At 42.6% G+C, this 21,337-nt stretch overlaps 1 protein-coding gene across 7 annotated transcripts in view; it reads left to right on the top strand.

The window, feature by feature from the left end:
- Positions 1 to 21,337, top strand: part of aff2 (AF4/FMR2 family, member 2) — a 146,335-nt gene that overhangs the window by 86,804 nt on the left and 38,194 nt on the right. For 6 of the 7 annotated variants that reach the window (XM_041256207.1, XM_041256206.1, XM_041256205.1 and 3 more), the window contains 5 exons: positions 3,897 to 3,941; positions 9,766 to 9,852; positions 12,291 to 12,327; positions 12,562 to 12,613; positions 18,943 to 18,994. In XM_041256207.1, the coding sequence (XP_041112141.1) occupies positions 3,897 to 3,941; positions 9,766 to 9,852; positions 12,291 to 12,327; positions 12,562 to 12,613; positions 18,943 to 18,994 (273 nt within the window). The remainder of the gene's footprint in view (positions 1 to 3,896; positions 3,942 to 9,765; positions 9,853 to 12,290; positions 12,328 to 12,561; positions 12,614 to 18,942; positions 18,995 to 21,337) is intronic. The other variant, XM_041256208.1, reaches the window with a different exon arrangement.

The following is a 21,337-nucleotide window of genomic DNA, read 5'->3' as shown; positions in this document are numbered from 1 at the left end:
ACACATTTTTCTTGAGCGCTCGATGCTGCAACAGTAAGCGATCATTGCATCTGCCAATGAATAGTTTTTTAGCAGAAGCAGCTGGAACCCTGCAGTTGGGAGCTTGTTAAAGCGCTGGATGAGATGGTTTGGAGTGGAATGTTACTCTACAGGATCTTAGTGTAGTTCAGCAATCCACAGCAAGCTGGACAGATGCAACAATGAATCGATTAGTCAATATTTGTATTTTTTATCTTGCAAGCCTCAATTTACCATTAACTGAATGATTGATTCATCATCCTGGCCGTCTGTTTGGAGTATATTATATAACCAGTGTCTTTCTGTTCCTGCATTTTAATAATAAAGTTATCTCAAGGCATTGATTATTATTGTTGGTTTAAAATTCATTTAAATTGGTTTGTGATTGCAACTCTAGAGAATATCTTGCTGAAACAAGTGGGTTAAAGTTCTTGATGATCGATACCACTGGCTTGCTTTCGGACCCTGGTGAGGGGTTTGTCTCGAAACAGGTCACATTGCCTCTTTGAGTACCTCTAAAGCTTGGGACCATTTGCCTTCTCTCCCTCTCCCTGGAAAAGGCATGTGTGCCTTTCAGCTGGTCTGCCCGGAGAACAGAGGAAATGATTTGTCAATCAATTCAATCTGGTTGTAAAGAAAGATACCAAGAGGACCCCTGCCACTGGAAATAAGCTCTCAGCTGGAGGGTTCTGGGTTGGCAATTTGTAAACTAAAAAAGGACAAAGATGACTCTTGGGCGTTATCTGAGACTTAGATACTTTTTCAGCGACTCCTCTTAAGTCTGTAAGGCGCTGTCCTTCACAAAGGAGCAGTACTACCTGTTATTAAGGATTCCTGTTTTATCACAGATAATTAAAAGCTTCATAACAAATAAAAAACTTGGGTAATTCGTTTTTAATTGTAGCGAGAGGAACATGAGTAATTCGGAGAAGTGCAAACACGGGAGTCTTGGTAATGAGATCAGCAGAAACACTTTATTCTTGATTCGTTTTTTTTTTTTTTTAAAACATCTGATAAGATTTCTTGCGCTGAGCATGAAGACTGTGTTTCCATGGGAACAGGGTATTAGCTGCTGCCCTTGAGCAAATAGGAAGTTTATGGGTTTGCAAAAGGTTTCTCTGTGAGGAGTGTTTACAAAGTCCCTGCGGTGTCAGACAGGCACTTCAGAAACCTCTGAGTAATTAAGTTTTCTTTTCTTTTCATCTTTTGGTAACATAATTCCATTTTCTGTGCCTCACCACGATGCTGCTAATAACCTTGAATACTTACACTATGGGGTTAGATCAGCATTCATTAGCAACAGGTTCAGCTAATACTAACACAGACCACTGCTCTGCATGCCGTCTTACTGTACAAATCAATGATAAGAGACACTCTCACCACTTGGTCTTACTGACCACTTAGGGAGAGGGATCATGTGCATGTGCGAGCCAGGCCAGACTGTAGCGCGTGCATTTGTTCCTTGCGGCACCATGGTCATTGAGTAAACACGCTGTCATGCAGCGGATGTCTGTGAGTGGAGATTTCTAACACAGTTCAGCAGTAAAACCCACAGGCTCTCCTGGTATTCAAAGTGATCTTTCTGTGAGAGCGCCAGCCACAGGGCCACGCTAGGGGCACAGTGATATCACTCAGGTGTCAGTGCAGTCACAACGGGGCCACGCTGGAGGCACAGTGACATCACTGAGGGGTCAGTGCAGTCACCACGGGGCCACGCTGGGGGCACAGTGACATCACTCAGGGGTCAGTGCAGTCACCACGGGGCCACGCTGGGGGCACAGTGACATCACTCAAGGGTCAGTGCAGTCACCACGGGGCCACGCTGGGGGAACAGTGACATCACTCAGGGGTCAGTGCAGTCACCACGGGGCCACGCTGGGGGCACAGTGACATCACTCAGGGGTCAGTGCAGTCACCACGGGGCCACGCTGGGGGCACAGTGACATCACTCAGGGGTCAGTGCAGTCACCACGGGGCCACGCTGGGGGCACAGTGACATCACTCAGGGGTCAGTGCAGTCACAACATGCCTAGCCTTGGCCTCTTCACTAAGCATTAAGGGGTTCTTGCTATAACTGGCAGGACAGTGTTTGAAAAGCAACACATTTTACATATTCCTCTTATTTCTTTTCTTTTCTCTGGATTTAAATAAAGTGGTATATTTTCAAAACTGTTCTGAAATGTTGGTGGGGTTTTTTTTGCATCATTTTTCTATTCATCAGAACACAACCTTCTGCATTGTGAATAGGGTCTAATGTAATAAAAACAGTTTATTCAACTAATGACGTTCAGCTCTCATATCAAGGGCCGCATTGTTGGCTGTTCTTTTATATCATGAAAACAAAGGGGTATGTGAAATGTCACTCGGGGTCAGAAACTATTGCATGCTGATCAGTATCTCCCAGACTGCTATCAGCACTCATCTGCACTGGGCTGCTTTAGCTGTCAGTCCAGCTGTCCTTGGGATGAAGTTTCTGGTGCAACGCTTATTGATTGAATGATTAATGAACACTGTACACACAGATTTACTTTCTTGATTTGTCTTTGTCAAAGTAAGGTACTGTTATCTTATACTTATGAACAAGTAAAGCATTTTACTGCCGTCCCCCCCCCCCCCCCCCCCCCCCCCCCCCCCCCCCCCCCCCCCCCCCCCCCCCCCCCCCCCCCCCCCCCCCCCCCCCCCCCCCCCCCCCCCCCACTGTCCCCCCCCCCCCCCCCCCCCCCCCCCCCAAAAAAAAATCTTCTACTGTGCATATTACTGTGTAAAAAGAAAAGATGTGTAAAGAATGTGCTTCTCTCCAGCCCTGAATTATCTAGCTTTCACATTCTGCTGCTGTTGCACAAGCTTAGGGCTTAATATGTGATGCTATCTCAGAGGGTTAAGCCACTGCACGCTTCGCTGTGATGTCACAGTAGTACATGATGGTAGGACGTGCACATTGGCAGGTACAGATATTGTGGGCACAGACATTCTTCAGTGTGGTGTAGAGAGAGAACAGGGAGTCTGTGGGGAGCAGAGCCCTCTGCTTCGGGGGAATTCTATGTGAGACGAAGAGTCTTAGCAGTTAGGCATTCCTAAAGTGAAATGAATAGCCTACAGTGTTTTAAACTCTGTGGAGCAGTTAGAGATTACAGCTCAGAAGATAATACCAGAATAGTAATACCTCTAATACCTGCTGTTTATTATAGTCAGTACAGTGCTTCTGGTGATGTGGTCCTGTCTGTCTGTCACATGCATACTATATAACTAGTTCCCTTTATCGTTAACATACTAAAACAAGTACCTAGAATAGTGCAGCTTTCTGTAAATGCCATCCCAATGCAGTTCTGAATACACACCCCAGAAACAAGAGCTCAGTGACCAGCCTGCTCATCAGAAGAAGCAATCTCTCGGGCTGCAGGCCAAGGGGAATTGTTAGCAGCTTTAAGTGTTAAGGCACACCGTTCTTTAGGGTCAATTACAACCGTGACTTGAATTGAGAGGAACACGTTATCGCTAACTAATTCACCGCTGTATGTGTTTGAGCGGGTCTAGTTGGTTATAGCAGCACAGTGTTATAAACATGTTACTAGGGCATTATATTAACCTTATAACTACTTTATAACATGTCAGGCAGCTAATAGTGTGCCATTACATTGCAATACACTTCTATAGGCTTTTTCCTACTGAATGAATGAGATGTTGACATGCTAAATCTGTTGTCCATATGTGTCCTGCACCATGGAGATGAACAGTGTATTGATGTTTCCATTGAGATTTGAGCAGTGTGTCGGTTTGATGTCATAACATTGCATCATGAGTTTTATTACCTTTTTTTTTTTTTTTCCTTCTGGCTGCTATTCTATAAAACGGTTTGTTCTTTTTTTTGTTTTTCACAGGTCAGCCTTTCGAATGACTCCAGCTGTGTTGAAGAAATACTGCGGGTGAGTTTGACTTTCTCCTCTTAGTTTTTTTCCTTTATAATGTAACTTGCACACAGTGGTTGGTCCACAGTTTAATTATCTTGGTGAAATTCAAACCTCTGGATCCAAAGGGGTGTGCAGAAAATGTGTCTGACGGTCCCTTCAAGTGAAGCATCGTACAGTATATTGAACCTCCAGGGATGTGGAATCTTGCTTGCAGAAGAGGGTCTGGTGTCTCTGGTTAATGTGCTCCCTTCTATGGAAGCACAGCATCCCTGTGCACCATGCAGGCATGTTTTGTATGTGAGGTTTGTGTCAGGATTGACACTCCAGATGGCTGGAGTGGACCTGTTGCATTTTGCACCAGAGGTGTTAGTGGATGCCACCTGCTGAGCCACCAACACTCTGAGCAGTGTTGAGAATTTGACAGGCTGCTTGATTATAGTGTGTGTCAGTGTGTCACCGCACACACGTTTCATCACGCGGTTATGAAGGTGCCAATATTGCATGCATGCCTTAGTGCTTGACATGTACTCAAGTTGCATATGTGAGTTTGCATGTGTGTGTGCGACAGTTTGATTCTGTACGAGCACGGCTGCTTGGTGTTCGGTGGGGGTTGCATGGTATGTATTTAAACGATTAAATGCACGTCACTGGGGAAAGTGAGTAACAAGTTGCCTGACCCTGTGAATTATGTGAACCTGTCAGATGTGGGAAGGAGATGATGTCAAATAATGGTTGCCAGGCAACCCTGTGTTTAGCTGTCAAGAGGAATGAGTAAGAGTGGCCACTTTTAATAGCTGAGTAAATAACTGAATCCCTTCCTGCCTGCCTGCCTTTCTGAAGGTGTCTTATATAAGGGTCTCTCTGGCAGACTGTACACTTCCCGCTTCAGAAGCAAGTTCTGTTGCAATACAGGCCACCTGCCGTTACATAAAATAATAATAATAGTAATTTATAATAATAATCGGTGGCAAGCGGGGTCCATCAGACCCCAATAATGAAAATCTGGTTTAAGACAGCAATCATCCACTTGCACTTTGCATTGCTCTCACTCTCTCTCTCTCTCTCTCTCTCTCTCTCTCTCTCTCTCTCTCTCTCTCTCTCTCTCTCTCTCTCCTGTTGTTTTTTTACTCTTCATGCTAGTGGAGATGCTTTTTGGCTTTAGAAACATGTCACATTTTTATAATTATCCTTCAAATCTCACTGTTGATTTATGATAGCCAGATAAGTGCCACTGTGGGTAGCTCGCAAATCTATCACTGGAGCAGGCAGCTTATTCAGTGCGCAGGAATCTGGAGCATGTCCTACAAGCCCCGAGCTGAGAGCTGGAGCTGGGAGATTGCAGACTGCCGGGAGCAGTGGTGGAGAGAACAGGAAAACAGCAGAATACTAAAACCCATTAATAATCCAATAAAATACAAAATGAAAGAAACGTTGGATTTTGAACTGCCAGATGGAAAAACACTGAAGTAGACAATCTCTTTGGTCAGTGCGATGTCAGTGAGCTGTGTTTTCCTGGCTGGAAGTAGACAATCTCTTTGGTCGATGTCAGTGATGTGGCTGGAAGTAGACAATCTCTTTGGTCAGTGCGATGTCAGTGAGCGGTGTTTTCCTGGCTGGAAGTAGACAATCTCTTTGGTCAGTGTGATGTCAGTGAGTGGTGTTTTCCTGGCTGGAAGTAGACAATCTCTTTGGTCAGTGCGATGTCAGTGAGCGGTGTTTTCCTGGCTGGAAGTAGACAATCTCTTTGGTCAGTGCGATGTCAGTGAGCGTTGTTTTCTTGGCTGGAAGTAGACAATCTCTTTGGTCATTGCGATGTCAGTGAGCGTTGTTTTCCTGGCTGGAAGTAGAGTGTTGTTTTCCTGGACAATCTCAAGTAGAGCGTTGTTTTCTTGGCAATCAATCTCTTTGGTCAGTGTGATGTCAGTGAGCTTTGGTCAGTGTGATGTCAGTGAGCGTTGTTTTCCTGGCTGGAAGTAGACAATCTCTTTGGTCAGTGCGATGTCAGTGAGCGGTGTTTTCCTGGCTGGAAGTAGACAATCTCTTTGGTCAGTGTGATGTCAGTGAGCGTTGTTTTCCTGGCTGGAAGTAGACAATCTCTTTGGTCAGTGCTGGATAGTCAGTGAGCGTTGTTTTCCTGGCTGGAAGTAGACAATCTCTTTGGTCAGTGCGATGTCAGTGAGCGTTGTTTTCCTGGCTGGAAGTAGACAATCTCTTTGGTCAGTGCGATGTCAGTGAGCGGTGTTTTCCTGGCTGGAAGTAGACAATCTCTTTGGTCAGTGCGATGTCAGTGAGCGTTGTTTTCCTGGCTGGAAGTAGACAATCTCTTTGGTCAGTGCGATGTCAGTGAGCGGTGTTTGTCTGGCTGGTATTGTATTATGTGGTGGCTGTACTGAATTGCTGTGGCATTGTAGTTTGTCACTGAGAGTGAGTGATGTGCCTGATTAACTCAGTTGTTCATGTTAACTGGTTGTTAGATACACTGTATCAAACTACATGTTATAAAGCTTACCTGGTGCTAAGAAAGCAGCATCAGCCACCTACTCATGGTTATCCCACGATTAGCCTTTCAAATAAGTGTTTAATAGAGTCCAGGTGGATTCTCAGGTAATACAGCACTAATACAAGGTAGGTTGATCATATCACCTGCTTAGTCTTACAATTTTACATTGATTTTGACAAGCAGTAGTGCCATTCTGTTCACCATATATTGTATCCCTTCTGTGTGCACAAATACAATACACTAAACTAGTGTAAATAAATAAACACACACATATACTGTAGCATGGCTGTAACAGTCTCTCCTTCAGTGTCATTGTATTTACTCAGAACACAGTGCTGCCCAGATGTATAAAAGGTCCACAATATAATAGACCCAACGATCCGTTGTCAAGAGCAGCTCCACCAAGAGAAAGAAGGAAACACAATAAAACCTCTTGTGAGTGTGCACTGCAGTAGCTCAGACATGACACAAGAGCAGCTTTTCTGTCTGCTTCACTCAGACCCTGTAATGCCAGGGCTGGGTGATCCCAGCAGACTCCTCTCTGATCCTCTGCTTGCCGCACTTAATAAAAAGCAACCTGCTGCTCGGACTGCAGTCACAGGCAGGCAGGGGCTGAGCTCTTCAGCAGCGGGGATTAGCATCTTAGCGGTGGGGGTGTCTCCAAATGTATTTACCACAGCATTGTAACTGGCTTTTCAGTTTGTTTACAGTGCCAAGAAAACAAGCTTCCTCTTGTTGAAGCCTTGGCCACATACATACATACACACATACATACACACATATACATGCATACATACATACATGCATACACACATACGCAGATTTCTTATACCTATTTCCATCACTGATGCATACATACAGCAGATGCAATCAGGGATCATGAAAAGAACGAAATCCAGTACTGCCAAATAGCCCAAGCATCCCTTGGTTGAAGGGAAGAATAATTGATACTCGCGGATATAACCTTTATGGTTGGTGGGTCTTCAGCTTTAGAAATCTCTGCTGCTGGGGAAGATAAAGGAGGTGTTTGATAGCTTAAGCAAGTTTATTTATTGTAACCACAGAGATGGCTGACATGGAGCACACCACCCAGACAGGCAGGTTTTACACAGCATCTAAAACTTTGCATCATGTTAGCACAATGTGCCGGCAGATTACAGATCATCACTTCCAGTGTATCAGAGCAGTAGGTACAGAACGATATCAACAAATTAGCACTTCATATCTGCACAGGCTACTCCTCATTCAGCCAGCAGTCACACAGGCGTCCGAGCTGCTAGTCAGACAGGACAACGTGTGCTGTGTATTGAAAGATAGGCTTGTGCATTGCAAGATATATGGAGAGTTGAGGACTTGGTTGTGTTTCTTTATACAAGCACCAAGTGTCTGATTCTGTGGGGCTTACTGTTATTATAAGTAGTGTAATGTTTGAAAAGAGTGTTGGACTTACAGGAGCGCAGTCCAGAAGATAGCAGAATACAATAATGGATCCCTCTAATTCCAGTTTTATTAGCTGAATATCAACACTACAGAACCTTTTTCATTAACAGATTTGTGCCAACCTCTATTGCAAATAATTGTCTGGCATTATTGGGATTTCCAACAAGCTTAGTCTTTTTTGTGCAGTAATAAAGTTTCGCTATGTATTGTTGGTCAGAGGCAGAGGCAGTCAACGATGTATCATTTTCACACAAGCTCGGTTGTACCGGTACTTTATGCATTCAAGATTTCCCATTTCTCATTGCATGCTGAGCTGATGAGAGCTGAAATGGCACTTAAACGCTGCATGCCATTGAAGAGATCCATATACCCACCACTCACACAGCATTCCTCTTCTACCATTTAGACGTCAAATTACTTATTGTTGTTTTATTTCCTCCTGACCTGCCTTCAGTCCAATGCACTGAAATCATTTTCCCCAAGCATTTTTCATTTCTAGCTCGTGTAAGGCCTTGAAAAATGAATGTGAAGGGGCAGCCATGATTTGATCCTTCATTTAAATGCACCTTTGTTTAATTGCAATACCTCAGTGACTGGACAGTGACTTCAGTGAATGTGTAACCCTGAATCATTTTATTTACACATCACTAAACAGGCTTGACCCATTCCATCACATTGTAAAAACCTAACTGCAATTGGAAACTGTCAGGGATCAGACTGAGGATATTCTGAATGCTGTACTCTTACATCTCACCTGTGTTAGTCAGACTATCTGTATCTGCATCTGTATTGGAATATTTATAATGAAGGGAGTTTTGTGTTTGCTCTTGGGGTTGTCTGTAACAGTGTACTGCTGTACTGAATGCTTAGGAGTCTTGTAGGACTATTCCACAGTTTAAAGAACACTTTGCTGCAGTTAAAGTCAAGTTCAGAGACAGCACTGTTCCGGTGGCAATGTGTGCTTTGCTAAATACAGAATCATGACAAGGTAACACGGATTTGCAGACACATAAATAAAATTCATAAAAACATCTTTTGATTTTAATCGATACCTCTGTCAAGGTTAATAAAGACATCCTTTAGTATCTTTAGTATGTTAATTGAGAGACTGAGTGGGTCAGTGTCTGGATGATTAGTGTGTGTGTGTGAGTGAGAGAGCACTGCAGAGAGACAGTTGGTTGGGATTTCTATTTGATAAGAAACCCATTCTAGATAATAACGTACTGTGTATCCTTCCCTGCAACATTCAAGAAATCGAAAGAGTAAATAACTGCAAATCCCATTTCAGTATCCAGTGAGGGGAGACCAGGGTTCCTCTGTGTATTTCTGATCGTGGAACAGCTACAATATAATAGAGGGGTCTCTATTAATAGATCAAATAATAAGTTTATTTGACAGCACAAACAAACAAACACATCGGTAAATCTAAGTGATGAGTGCATCATGTTTCAGTGAGCGCTTGCCTCTCGCTCATCAAAACAAGTGTGTGTGTGCTGAGAAACGAAACCTGTGAGGCCTCGCAGATCACATTGAATCAGCCCCTGGCTATGAGGAGCAGAGGGCTGCAGACACCCACTCCTGTCTGGTACAGCAGAGGCTACTGACTCATGCCTGAGTCACGAGGCACAGCAATCTGTCTGAAGTTTGGAACTGTACCGGCATTGAAGAGAAACATAAAACCGCAATTCAATATAAGGTTAGAAAGCCCACTCTCCTTCAGTTTCTTTGCCTCCCATTAGTATGCAGTCTTGTGCAGCCTGTGAGCTGTAGTAATTATGAAAGACTTGCACACATATATTTAGTATTATTGTGCAGAGCAATCTGTATGCTGCATCAGAATTCAGTGGAATAGGTTCTGATCTCAGTAGAATTATACAGTGTGTCCATTTCATCTTGCAGGAGATGACCCACTCATGGCCGCCGCCATTGACAGCAATTCACACTCCCGGAAAAGCAGAGCAGACCAAGTTCCCCATTCCATCCAAGGTGGGTCCTCCCATACAGCTCCATACATACAGCACCTTGCATGAACATTGACCATAAATAGCTTGCAGACCCCAGCCCTGCTCCTGACCAAGCTCAGATGGAAAGGCACTCTGTTTGGATTGTTGTTAACTGCACTAGAATTACATGTACACTTCCAGTTTCTTTGAGGGATTTTCATGAAACTCAAAGTTAGACGGCATAAATTGTATTAATGAAGCACGCACTAACCCTATTGCACAGTACAGTGTGTTGAGTAATTTGCCACCATTAAATGCAAATAAATGAAGATAGCTAAATTAGCGCCCACTAACGGCGTACTAATTAGCAGGGCTAGCAGTAGTTTCTCCACAGTGTGAGGGACATGTCTAGGTTACTTTGGCACCCACCTATTGCAGGGGCTTCGCTTGTCACACTTCTAATAAGTATTTCTTTCAATAAAGCAGAAGGCTTCCATAGAAAACATGACCTCCTGTGTAATTGTATGTGTCCTATTAAAAAAGAAGCAGAAGCTACAATACAGTACATTGCGTAGCCCCATAATAAACCAGACACTCACTTATGCAGTTTATCAGCCCCAGAGACTAAAGGAGGCCTGCTCAGATAATACAGGAGACCTCAACCTTGCTCTCCCCTTCTCGATGATAGATTAGCTTTCCCCCTGAGACACTGCACAGGAGGTCTTCATTTAGAAGACAACGGTGGGAAACAGTCGCAGAGAGACGCTGCAAATGAAAATGTAGAAATGCTTTCATTGTAGTGACAATAACGCAGGCCACGTTATCTGTGCAGTAGCTCTGGTTAAGAAAAGAAAAAGAAATAGGCTATAAAATGTCAGGGTTTTTTTTTTTTTTTGTTACTGGAAAACCACATAATGAGATAGCAACACAGGAATTGGGTTACGTGGAAGCACTGAACCTTGTTTCCTATTGGGGAAAAAAGCAACAGCAATATGCATGCTAGTGTGAACGTTGGAAGCAGTAAAGACTCTGCTCTGTGTTGTAGGCGGGTCTGTTTCAGTTCACAATGGCACTGCTGATTCCCCACACTGAACAATCCTGGGATACTGCTGCAGTATCTGTGTTTGCAAACGTCCCAGTGCAGAATCAAACCAACTAAAATGGGCTGCAATGGCTCGAGAGGAGCTTTGTTTTTAAACACTTGGCTAGTCTTGTAAGAGACAGCTCTGTTTGGACTGTGATGTGCACCGCTGGCCTCTAGAAGCAGGGCTGTCACTCTCGGGACCAGATAGGTAGAGCAAACAGCAAGAAAGGCTTTTTTTGTATTCCTCTGACCTGCACTGGATTATAACAGAATTGATAAGCAAGTCAGTGCCCCTCCTCACATCCTATTCTTCAGAGGATTTAAAAAAGAACCCTGCACAATAGAACGAACTGTATAAACGAATGAGTAGGACGAGAAAGCTTTAGGATACCTTTTTAAAGAGAGAAAGGAATGACCTGAACCATTTTCAGTTCTGCACAGAGGTTTTTTCAAAGAAGTTTAACGATCATGGTTTGTGCTACAGTATCTTACCCGGGCTTATAATGTGCGCTGTGTGCCAATAGTTGGAAGGTATCTGGTCCCAAGCCAATGACTGATAGCTGGGAATTACAGGAACAGACTGGTGATTAGAGTGTTTGCTTTGAGGAGAACGGAACATGCACCTTCCCTGTCAAGCCTCATTGAGTCTGGGGGGAAAAAGGGATCAAAGGAAGTCATCCCTCGAGAACCATTCCCAAAGTCATTGACATTGATAGACACAAAGTTTAATACAAGACTACAGCGAGCCACTGTCACTTTTGATGCTGTACAACACATTAATCCTCCGAGCTCGACTGCAAAGCAAAATTCCTCCACTTCCCCTTCAAGAAAGAAAGCAATGAATCCTAAAACTGCAAAACAAATGGGATCCTGCCTCCTTCCTTTTGAGACGCTGGTCGGAGTCAGTTTAAACTGCATGTACATATCATAGTTCTAGCAGGAGAATATTATTAACAAGTGTGTTTTTTTTGTGTGTGTGCATGGCAAGAGAACTAAACCCCGGAACGTTCAGAAGCACATTTAGAAATACTAAAAGAAACGATACGTTCAATGACAAACGAACAGCAGTGGAGATCGTCACTATCCCACGTGTGATTTGGTCTGGGCATCTCTCAATGATCAGCTGACGAAGGCCCCACTCTCCTGTTATGCCTGAAACCCAACGTGACCTTCATGGCATTCCCCTTTAAGCATGGTCTGTCAATCTGGGCTTATTTGTGTCTTTTAACCTGGATGTTCTCTGTTCAGCCTACACAGAGAGACACATGTGTATTCTGTCTAATTATATGAGTGTAAAATCAGTTAGCTCCCCAAGCAAACCTCCTTGCTTGATGCTGCAGTTCATTTGTATTTCCTCAGTGTGTGCTGAAATATATCCTGTGCTTCTTCTCTTCTAGGAGCCCCAGCATCTCCCCTCCGGATACAATGGACCAAGTAGGTCTTCTTTTGTTCCTCTAATCTACAAGCCAATGTAATCCTGCTAAAGTGTAATTAAATCTAGGGCTGCAATATTAATGACATGGTGCGCCAGTGGAACAGTGTTCATTTTCATTAAAACGTTATGCTGTGTGACACCTTGTTAGCAAAGCTCAATTGATGGCTTGACGGCTTTTGGACAGCGTTTAATCAAAACACTGCTCTCATGTGTATGTGTGAATTCCTTTACAGAACACAGCGATGCTCCCAACAAGGCTGCATCCAAGCCTGTGCCACAGAAATCGTGAGTATCTGTTTGATTCATCGCTTCAGAAATTCCTCGTCTCTTGGAGGGAGCTTGTCAAATGCTGAGGCAGATCAGCCTTCACCCTCCACTTTCTCTGCACTTTCCATTCACCAGATACAGAACATAAAATGTGGTTTTTAGTTGTTTGTTCAGTCATTTGGAAAAAGAAACCCATGATGTCCTTCTCAAGCTCTGTGTTTAAGTGATGTCAGGATTTTCTTTATAACTCATACAAAGTAGTTTTCTTGGTACATGATTTATTTATTTGTAGAACAAGTACCATCTGTGTTAAAAGTGGTCTTTTATTATGCAGTATAGAAGACTAGACCAGAATATCCACACTTTTAATTCTAATTGGATTTTTGCATTGCACATAGTGCCACCCACTGGGCAAATGTGGATTCTTTTCATGGTATTTTTTTTAACATTCTATTCAACTCCATTGTGAGTCTTGACAGATGTTTCAAGGTCACGAAGTTGTATTTCTGTGAAAGTAGAAAAGCATCATCAATATTTTCTCTCTTAAAATATCTTTATTTTTTTTATGTGTGTGTATATATATATATATATATATATATATATATATATATATATATATATATATATATATATATATATATATATATATATATATAGCGCCTTTAATAGTGGACCACCATCACAAAGTTAGGCTGTGAACTATGCATTATATGCAGAGTCACTTACAATAGGACATTGATTATACATCTCATGCACAGGATGGAGCACAAGGAGGTTAAGTGACTTGCTCAGGGTCACACAGTGAATCAGTAGTTCTGGTTACAAACCCTGGACTTTAACCACTGAACCACACTGTCTCCTATAATAACTAATAAAAAAAAAAACTATCAAAAAAAAAACAACAACTTTGTGACAAGTGGCTTTGAGTTGTTCCCAAAAAGACAAGCTTTGTATTGTTTTCCACAGCGGGGCCCATTCTCTCTTGTGCACTTTTCAGGTGCAGCCTGCTCTATCAGTCTTGCTTGTTTTTGCTCAATGGGGGCATCACATTTTCTGGATGTTTTACATCATGCTAAAATGTTTTGGGAAAGCCGACCCAAGGCAAGTGCATTTCAATAGAGGCTTTGTCTCTGCTGAGCTGAATGTATTGACTTGGGTCACCCAGGGTCCTGTTACAGCTAACACTGGGAACTGCCAAGTAAGCACAGCTTTAGCAGCAGCTCCTGGTTCATATTAAACAGACAATTACCTCTGGCAGGTTTACTCAGCAAGCAGGCACTGCACTCTACACTGCTGTAGTACTTGGAACATTGGTTTTCTTGTTAAACAGATCCTTTAATTCCCCAACAAGCTTCCATGTACGTGATGATTAGTGAAATCTATTGAAGTCAGGAAAAGAAAGTAATTACACCAGTAGATACATATATACTAAGCACATGCTTTATAAGCAGCTCCAGTTCCAGGTGGGCTCTTCACATGCTACTGAAACACACAAGATAATGTGAGCTGCAGGCTCAAAGCTTTTCACTACAAATCATCATCAGCATGGCTTTGATCAGAAAGGAAGTGAAGCTCCCAAGCTAGAAATAAGCAAGTGTGATCATTCGAGCTTGGAAGTAGTTTCTTTATTAAAGTTACAATTGCCAGACTCAGAGATACCAAAGTCTTGTCTGGACAAATGGTAGCTACTAGTACCCCCTTTCAGAGCCTCCCTGCCTGCCTGTCTGTCTCCCTGCCTCTCCCTGTCTCCCTGCCTCTCCCTGTCCCCCTGCCTCCCCCTGTCTGCCTGCCTCTGCCTGCCTGCCTGCCTGTTTCCCTCCCTGCCTCCCTGCCTGCCTGTCTCCCTTTCTGCCTCCCTCCCTCCCTACCTACCTCCCTGCCTGCCTCACTCCCTGCTTGTCTGCCTGCCTGCCTGTCTTACTGTCTGCCTGCCTCCATGCCCTCCCTGCGGGGCCTCCTGATCGCAGTCAGTGACAACACGAGTGACAACACACTCTCTATTGCTAGATGAGCTGCCACTGTTCCACACACTTCACTCCAAGTGCGGAGACACTAGCTGGGCCCGGTCTCAACTCTGCCATCGAAACATATCATTAAAGTGTCAAGGCTCTTAAGTTCCAGGCCTAGAGTCACTTTTGTCATATCTGAACTAATAGAGCTTTCTTTTAGTCAGCCCTTGCTGTTCTATAGCACAAAAAGTCAGACAGAGACCAGCTAGCTAGGATAAGAAAGCAACTGTAGCACTGACGACAATGGATTAACCAAACCTCTTTGTGTTTGTGCCTGTTATACACCCTGTGACATCTACATATCACTTTCAGGGGCAAATCACTTTGCCTGGAATTTGAATAGATTTCCTAATGCAGAACACAGTGCTGTCGGTGGCTGAATATTGTCATTACACAATTATTTGGTAAGGGGCATTTACATTTTGTTAATGTAAAAGATGTGTACAAATCTAAATAAATAAATATATATATATCATAGATGGGTCCCATGCATACAGATTAAATATCATGTCTGTGAAAGGACTGCTGTTTTAAAATAATTTCCATAAGGAACACTACTGCTGTTCAATGTGCTCATGAAGAGAATTTAATTGGAACAAACTACCAGTGAAGTGCATTAGATCGCATTGTAAGTTAACTACATTGTAACTGCAATCTCGGATCTCTGTAATTATGTTGTAACTGCAGTTGGTAATACTCGAGTTATATATATATATATATATATATATATATATATATATATATATATATATATATATATACATACATACATGCACACTGTGACTGTGAATGGTATTATATGACATTTAATCCATTCTCTCAGTATCATCTCATTACAAAACGGGGTCAGGCCAGCACCTGCCCCCATCCATATTTAGACATTAAGCTGAGATCCTTCACTGAGCTGGCCCAGGCTGTGCCCCTTTCCACACTGTCACTCAGCTAAGCCTTGCTGCCGTAGAGGCCGGGTACACATGCACTGTCTATGAAGCGCTGCGTTCCTGAGATCGGAGACTGCTGAACTTTTAGCGTCCCATGAAGTCATCTGAAATCAGCAAGGGCGATGGCTTTTAGTGGCTAGATCCCTGCCTTTGGAACACCATCCCACCCCGTATCAGGAGCCCAGTCCAGTCTGTTAAATCAAATTTAAAAACATATTAGTTTGTGTTGGCTTATTCTTGAGCGGGATTGATTGGTCAGTGTCTCTTTTTATTTTTTATTTTCTAGCGTTTCTATTGTAAACCCTAGGATGCTCCGCATCAGACTAAAGTGAAGACAAAAAACCCTCCATCTGATTGTTTAATTATTCAAATGATTTGTCTGCTTCTCTTGATAGGAAAGCGGGGGGTGGGTGTCACCACTCCAACACCTCCTGCCTGAGTCTGTCTGAGAAACTGAGATCTTTGACAGGGGGGGCAGTCTGTTTGTATGTCTCTGTGTGTGTGTGAGTGCATCTCTGCTTTGTCATGTCAGACATTGTGACAAAAGAGCTAGTGTGAGGGCAGTGTTTGAACATGACAAAGGAGGGTATATTACAGTACCTGCTGCTTGACAACCTGCCCCCGATTATTCATTAGAGCTGGTAGAGTCCTAGTGGAGATACCTGGGAAGAGTATGCAGCCCACGGCCTGCCCCAGACACGCCTCTTTCCATTATTTAGGCATCCAAATGATTTCATTTTTGGTGACTTTACTGTACGTCAGGAATGCACAGGTACCATTACTGTAGTTTGTCATTTTATGTTACTGAGATAATCAAAGAGGATTCTGGCCTCTTTCGGATTACGCTGAGCTAAGGATTTTTTGAGTTGCTAAAGTTAAGAGAATTCTTTAGAGTAGAAGAGCTTTCCCCTGTTGCACAGAGCAGCTCCAGGTGGATGACAATGGGAGTGATTGTAAGTTATCTAATGGATAGTAACCACAGTAGCTACTCTTCCCACCAGCTGTAATTACACTAATTACTGAGGAGGCGCCAGAGATGCTCACGAGCGCAGGCCTCTGTGCTGGCTGTGTGACCCGAAAAAAAAACCCTCTCTCTCACTCCCTGTTTCTCTCTCTGCTTCTTATTCCTCTTGATGGAAGACCCACACGGCATGTTAGACTATGTGGTAGTTATCTGAGGAATCTAGTAAATATTGCTTGTAAAACATTTTACAAGTAGTGTAGACAGAAAAGTGGCTATTTTTATGACCTCAGCAGCAGCATGCGTTTCAAACCTGTAAAATGTAAAATGTAAAATGAGTAAACAAATCGAATGGGAGTCAGCAGGGGTGTTGACACACATCGTTTCATTCAGAATATTACATCAGGGCCTGAGCGCTGTCGGTGCTCAACACATTAGTGGCAGTTAAGAGTATTCCACACAGCAGCACACACGTTTTCCTTCCCCCCTGCATGGGGCCACGCTGTCCTCCTCGCTCAGGCTGTGGTTTACTCAGTGTGCATTTAGTTGCGCCTGGGGATGTGGGTTTGGTTTTGTGAAAGGCTCTGTATGTAAACGGTGGAGCTCTTTAATGCAGACAGACCAGACTGAGCCTGATGTTTCCATCTCATTTGTCATCTCAGATGCTACGTCTGTTATGCATGTCTTGTTTTTGGCTGAACTAATTACCCATTTAGAATGGGGGGGGGGGATGACACACACCTTTCAAAGTTGCAGTTCAGTTGGCCGTTTTAAACCATAATCTCCAGTTAATTATTTAGTGCCAGGGATTTCCTAACCCCCAATAATTAGATTAGAAACCCCACTTAATCCAATCATTACCCTGCTGTGAAGTGTTAGAGCAACACATGATTAGCAAAGAACCAGTTTGAGCTGCTATGTGAAGTGACCGACACTTCACAAAATATTGACACACAAGACTACATTTTGATTTAATTATTATTACCTTTGATACAGTATCTGTGGATTGTGCAGTAGAGATATCAGTGTTTTGTTTTTTTTCTGAGCTTTAAACTTCCCAACCAAACAGGAATGGCCATCAGTATACACACCATCGCCATCTGCTGGTAATGTAAAACATCACAGCTCACTGGAATGAAAGAAAAATCCCTGTAGACCATCAGTCTGTTCAGGTTGCACTGTTTAATATATACATACAATTTGGGTAAGTGGGAATTCTCCATGTCTCCAGGCTGAGAAGAGCTTAGTCCCCTCATAGCTATTGTAATTCAAGTTTAATATCGCGTTCAGCTCACCCAGCACTCATTGTTTTAAAGAGGCCTGTGATGGAATCAGTCCTCAAAATGTGTGAGTGCCTCAGGACATGTTTGAAGAATGTATTATTTTTATATTGCACTTTTGCGGTTCAATAAAAGTGAAAGCATGGGTTTCATGTGGTGTAAGCTAGAAATGTGTCTTCCTAATACCCCGTCCCCTGTATATCTCAGTTCAGGTTGGTTTGAAGCCCTTGTTGGTAAATCTTCAGGTTGAGTTGGGATGTTGGCTCCTCAATCAGAATTGGATTCCAGTCTGGGGTTACATACCGGTACCTCCGTCTCCTTGCTCAATTCATAACTCTTTATAAATCCATACAAGGAATGAATTGCAGGGCCTGGCATTGCTTGGGGTTCTTGACATCTGTAAATTATTACCAAGTTAATGACTGGTAGAGCTGTAGCCAGTTCTGCTCAATCTGAGACGCTGCACGACAGCTTAGGTCATTGTAAACTCTAAACCTTAACACATTTCCTCTTTAAAAAGAAACCCTCTAATGTTTCCAGCACAGGCTGAAATCCTTTCAAGGGTCTTTTGCCTTGCCGTTGTGTAAGCACTGCAATAGTCAAGGATTTTTCTCCAAACCAGCAACAAAACAGTCCCGATGGACTGAAAGAGGCTGTGGTGAGGATGTCAGATATTGCCACCGTTGAGCACATTTCACTAACACCTGGTTTTGCTTCACCTCTTCTTCACCGTTTAGACTCTGTCTGTCACACAAGCTTTACATTGTTTTGAGTCTTATGAGTTTTGCCTCTCCAATGTGTAACAGTTGTATTTAGTTTAGAGACAATCCTATGTAAATACTGGTAAACCACCACCATGTCAGTAAATGCATTGCAATGCTGTGCCTACACTAGTGTGTTAATGCTTCATGAATACAGCCCCTGGTGTGCTATACCGCACTGCACGACCAAGACCAGGCTGCACACTTGAATCTGTCTTTTGTGACTGCTGGACTAAACAGAATTGGCAATCCAAGATTTACTTCAGAGGCGCACAGCACCATTTTTTTTTTTTGCATTCAATGTATTTTTTTTTATTTTTCCATTCCTCCTGTTCCCAGGAGAGAGAGAGAGACAGGGAACGCTGTGATTGATTGATTGATTCTCTCTGTTCTAGAATGCTGGAGGATGATCTGAAGCTCAGCAGCGATGATGAAGACAGCGAGCAGGTAGAGACAAGACCTCAACTCTATGTTAATTCACTTGGAAATACTGGAGCACAAATACAAGAGACACAAAAGAACATGCGCAGAGCTATTAGCAGACAGCAGAGTCCATGCAGTATTGGAAGGGGGGGAGATCACCCAGAAATAAACAAACCTAACTGTTCTTGAAAGACCTTTATTTGCTTTGGCGTCCATTTTTATAATAATAATAATAATAATAATAATAATAATTCTTCTTCTTCTTCTTCTTCTTCTTCTTCTTCTTCTTCTTCTTCTTCTTCTTCTTCTTCTTCTTCTTCTTCTTCTTCTTCTTCTTATTACTATTATTATTATTATTATGTTCATTTTAAATTAATCTACCTTTTAGGGTGCAAAATGAGTTTGAATGACTGAAATGCGATGAGGCTGTTTTTGTTCTAAGAGGCAGCCTCTTCTTCTGGTTCTTATTGTGAGGTTAGTTTAAAGCAGAAGGACATTAAAGGCAAGCCTGGCTCTGGAATCAATTTTCATTTCCAGTTAAGGAGAGGTGAGGTTATTGATGCTGCCCTCACTTTTCAATTATAGATCTAAAGATAAAGGCCTTGTCTGCTCATTCAATGCCATACAAGCTCCTCTCAATTACAATGTTATTAAAATAGTGGACTTCAAAGTTGTCCATTTAAACCCGGAGGGGTTGTCTGTGACATGCATCCTGTTGTACTTGCAAGGGAGATACTGCATGGCATCTGTGCATTTAGTATATACAGCTATGGAGAAAAGTTTAGGATTGAGACATCATTTAAATAAAAAACTGTATGAACATAATTTAGATTTTTTTATTTAACATCATGTAATCAAAGAAACTACAAAATCATATCGCAAAAGTCTACCGGAAGCCATGATAGTACTACAGTATTTCGTTTTAGACTTCGAAATGTCACATTTTTCAATTTTTGTCAGTTTTCCGTTAGTATATGGAAAACTACAAAGCAGTGCCTAATGCAATCTGTTAACGGAACATTATTCAGCAGGTTTCATTCGAAGCAAAACGAGTCAATTCTATAGGGCGAAGCAAAACATTTGGCCATAGCTGTATAGTTGCTGGCTTAAAGCAAAAATGTGAGTTATTTTGAAGTAAAAGTAATTGTATATTAGCCTTGTACTGGTCTTCCAATACTTTAACCTACATAATGTTAAACATACATATACAATTTTCATACATCCCTACATGCATACATACCCACCATGCAAAGCACAGTAAATAAAATCATATGAACACACTTCTGCAGTCCCCAACCTACAGAAAAGGATTCCTATGTAAACATCCCCCTGAATGTAATCAGGCAGTCAGTGCCAGACCTTCCTATCCTTTGGAGAATATATTGAACCAGCAGGAGTCATGGCTGCAACAGTGTGCTTCCAGAACATATGATGACAAGCAGTTGAGAGGGGCTGATGAATAAAAGGTAGTTATGGGAAAGTGCCCTCTCGTGATTCCTTGCCTTGCTCCAAATCCCAGGCAATTACCATCCTCCTTTATTTCAATTGACTCCGTTGTTTGTGAAGGGGCTCATGGTGCCTCTCCAGTCCTGATCACAACAGCTTTACTGACCTGACTGCTTAGTACTGTGCTTTGTGTGATTCAAAACACGCAACGAACAATTACAATAGCTTAGCCTGTCCGCCCTATTCATCATTATCATTTCGTTTTTTATTGACTTGCTCAGGCACTAGACATATTCAGCCTGATTTACAGCAATGATGGTGTCATGTCAGGAAGTGTAGTGTGAGCTACAATGCCACAGCCAGTCTGATTCTCTTCATGCTGTCCGCAGTATGCCCCATCCTGATTAACTTTATCCTTATACCGATATGGAGCCCTATTGTCATTTACACCTTCATCTTCAATAGTAGTTTAAGTAATTTACAATATCATATACTATAATATAATAGTCACGAGAAAGCAATACACATAATTACAGCATGTAATTAATGACTGTAAAACATGCCTAATTGCAAGTCGACAATTAAAAGGAAGCACGTGCCAGAGTAGTGTAGATAAGATAAGGTTTCTTGGCAATAGTAGCTGCTGCTGTCTGCGCTGCCTTGCAGCATGCACACTAATTGACAAACCCTAAATAAAACCCTTTGAAATCTGAAGCATGTTCACTGCTTGCAGGTCTGAACGATGGACACTAAAAGTGGGTTAGCTAATGCTGCAGGTCTCACTAGGGCATAGGTTTAATGTTTCAAGGCACGAGAAAGGGAGTTTTAATGAAAGCATGCTGTTGTGATGCTTGGGTGATTTGCACTAGGTGTGTATCTTTATAAAAAAGCAATATCTGCTTTAGATGAAAAAGAAGAACA

This window comes from Polyodon spathula, chromosome 7 (genome assembly GCF_017654505.1).
Source record: "Polyodon spathula isolate WHYD16114869_AA chromosome 7, ASM1765450v1, whole genome shotgun sequence".
In the NCBI taxonomy this organism is placed as follows: domain Eukaryota; kingdom Metazoa; phylum Chordata; class Actinopteri; order Acipenseriformes; family Polyodontidae; genus Polyodon; species Polyodon spathula.
This window is presented reverse-complemented; position numbering and strand designations above follow the sequence as displayed.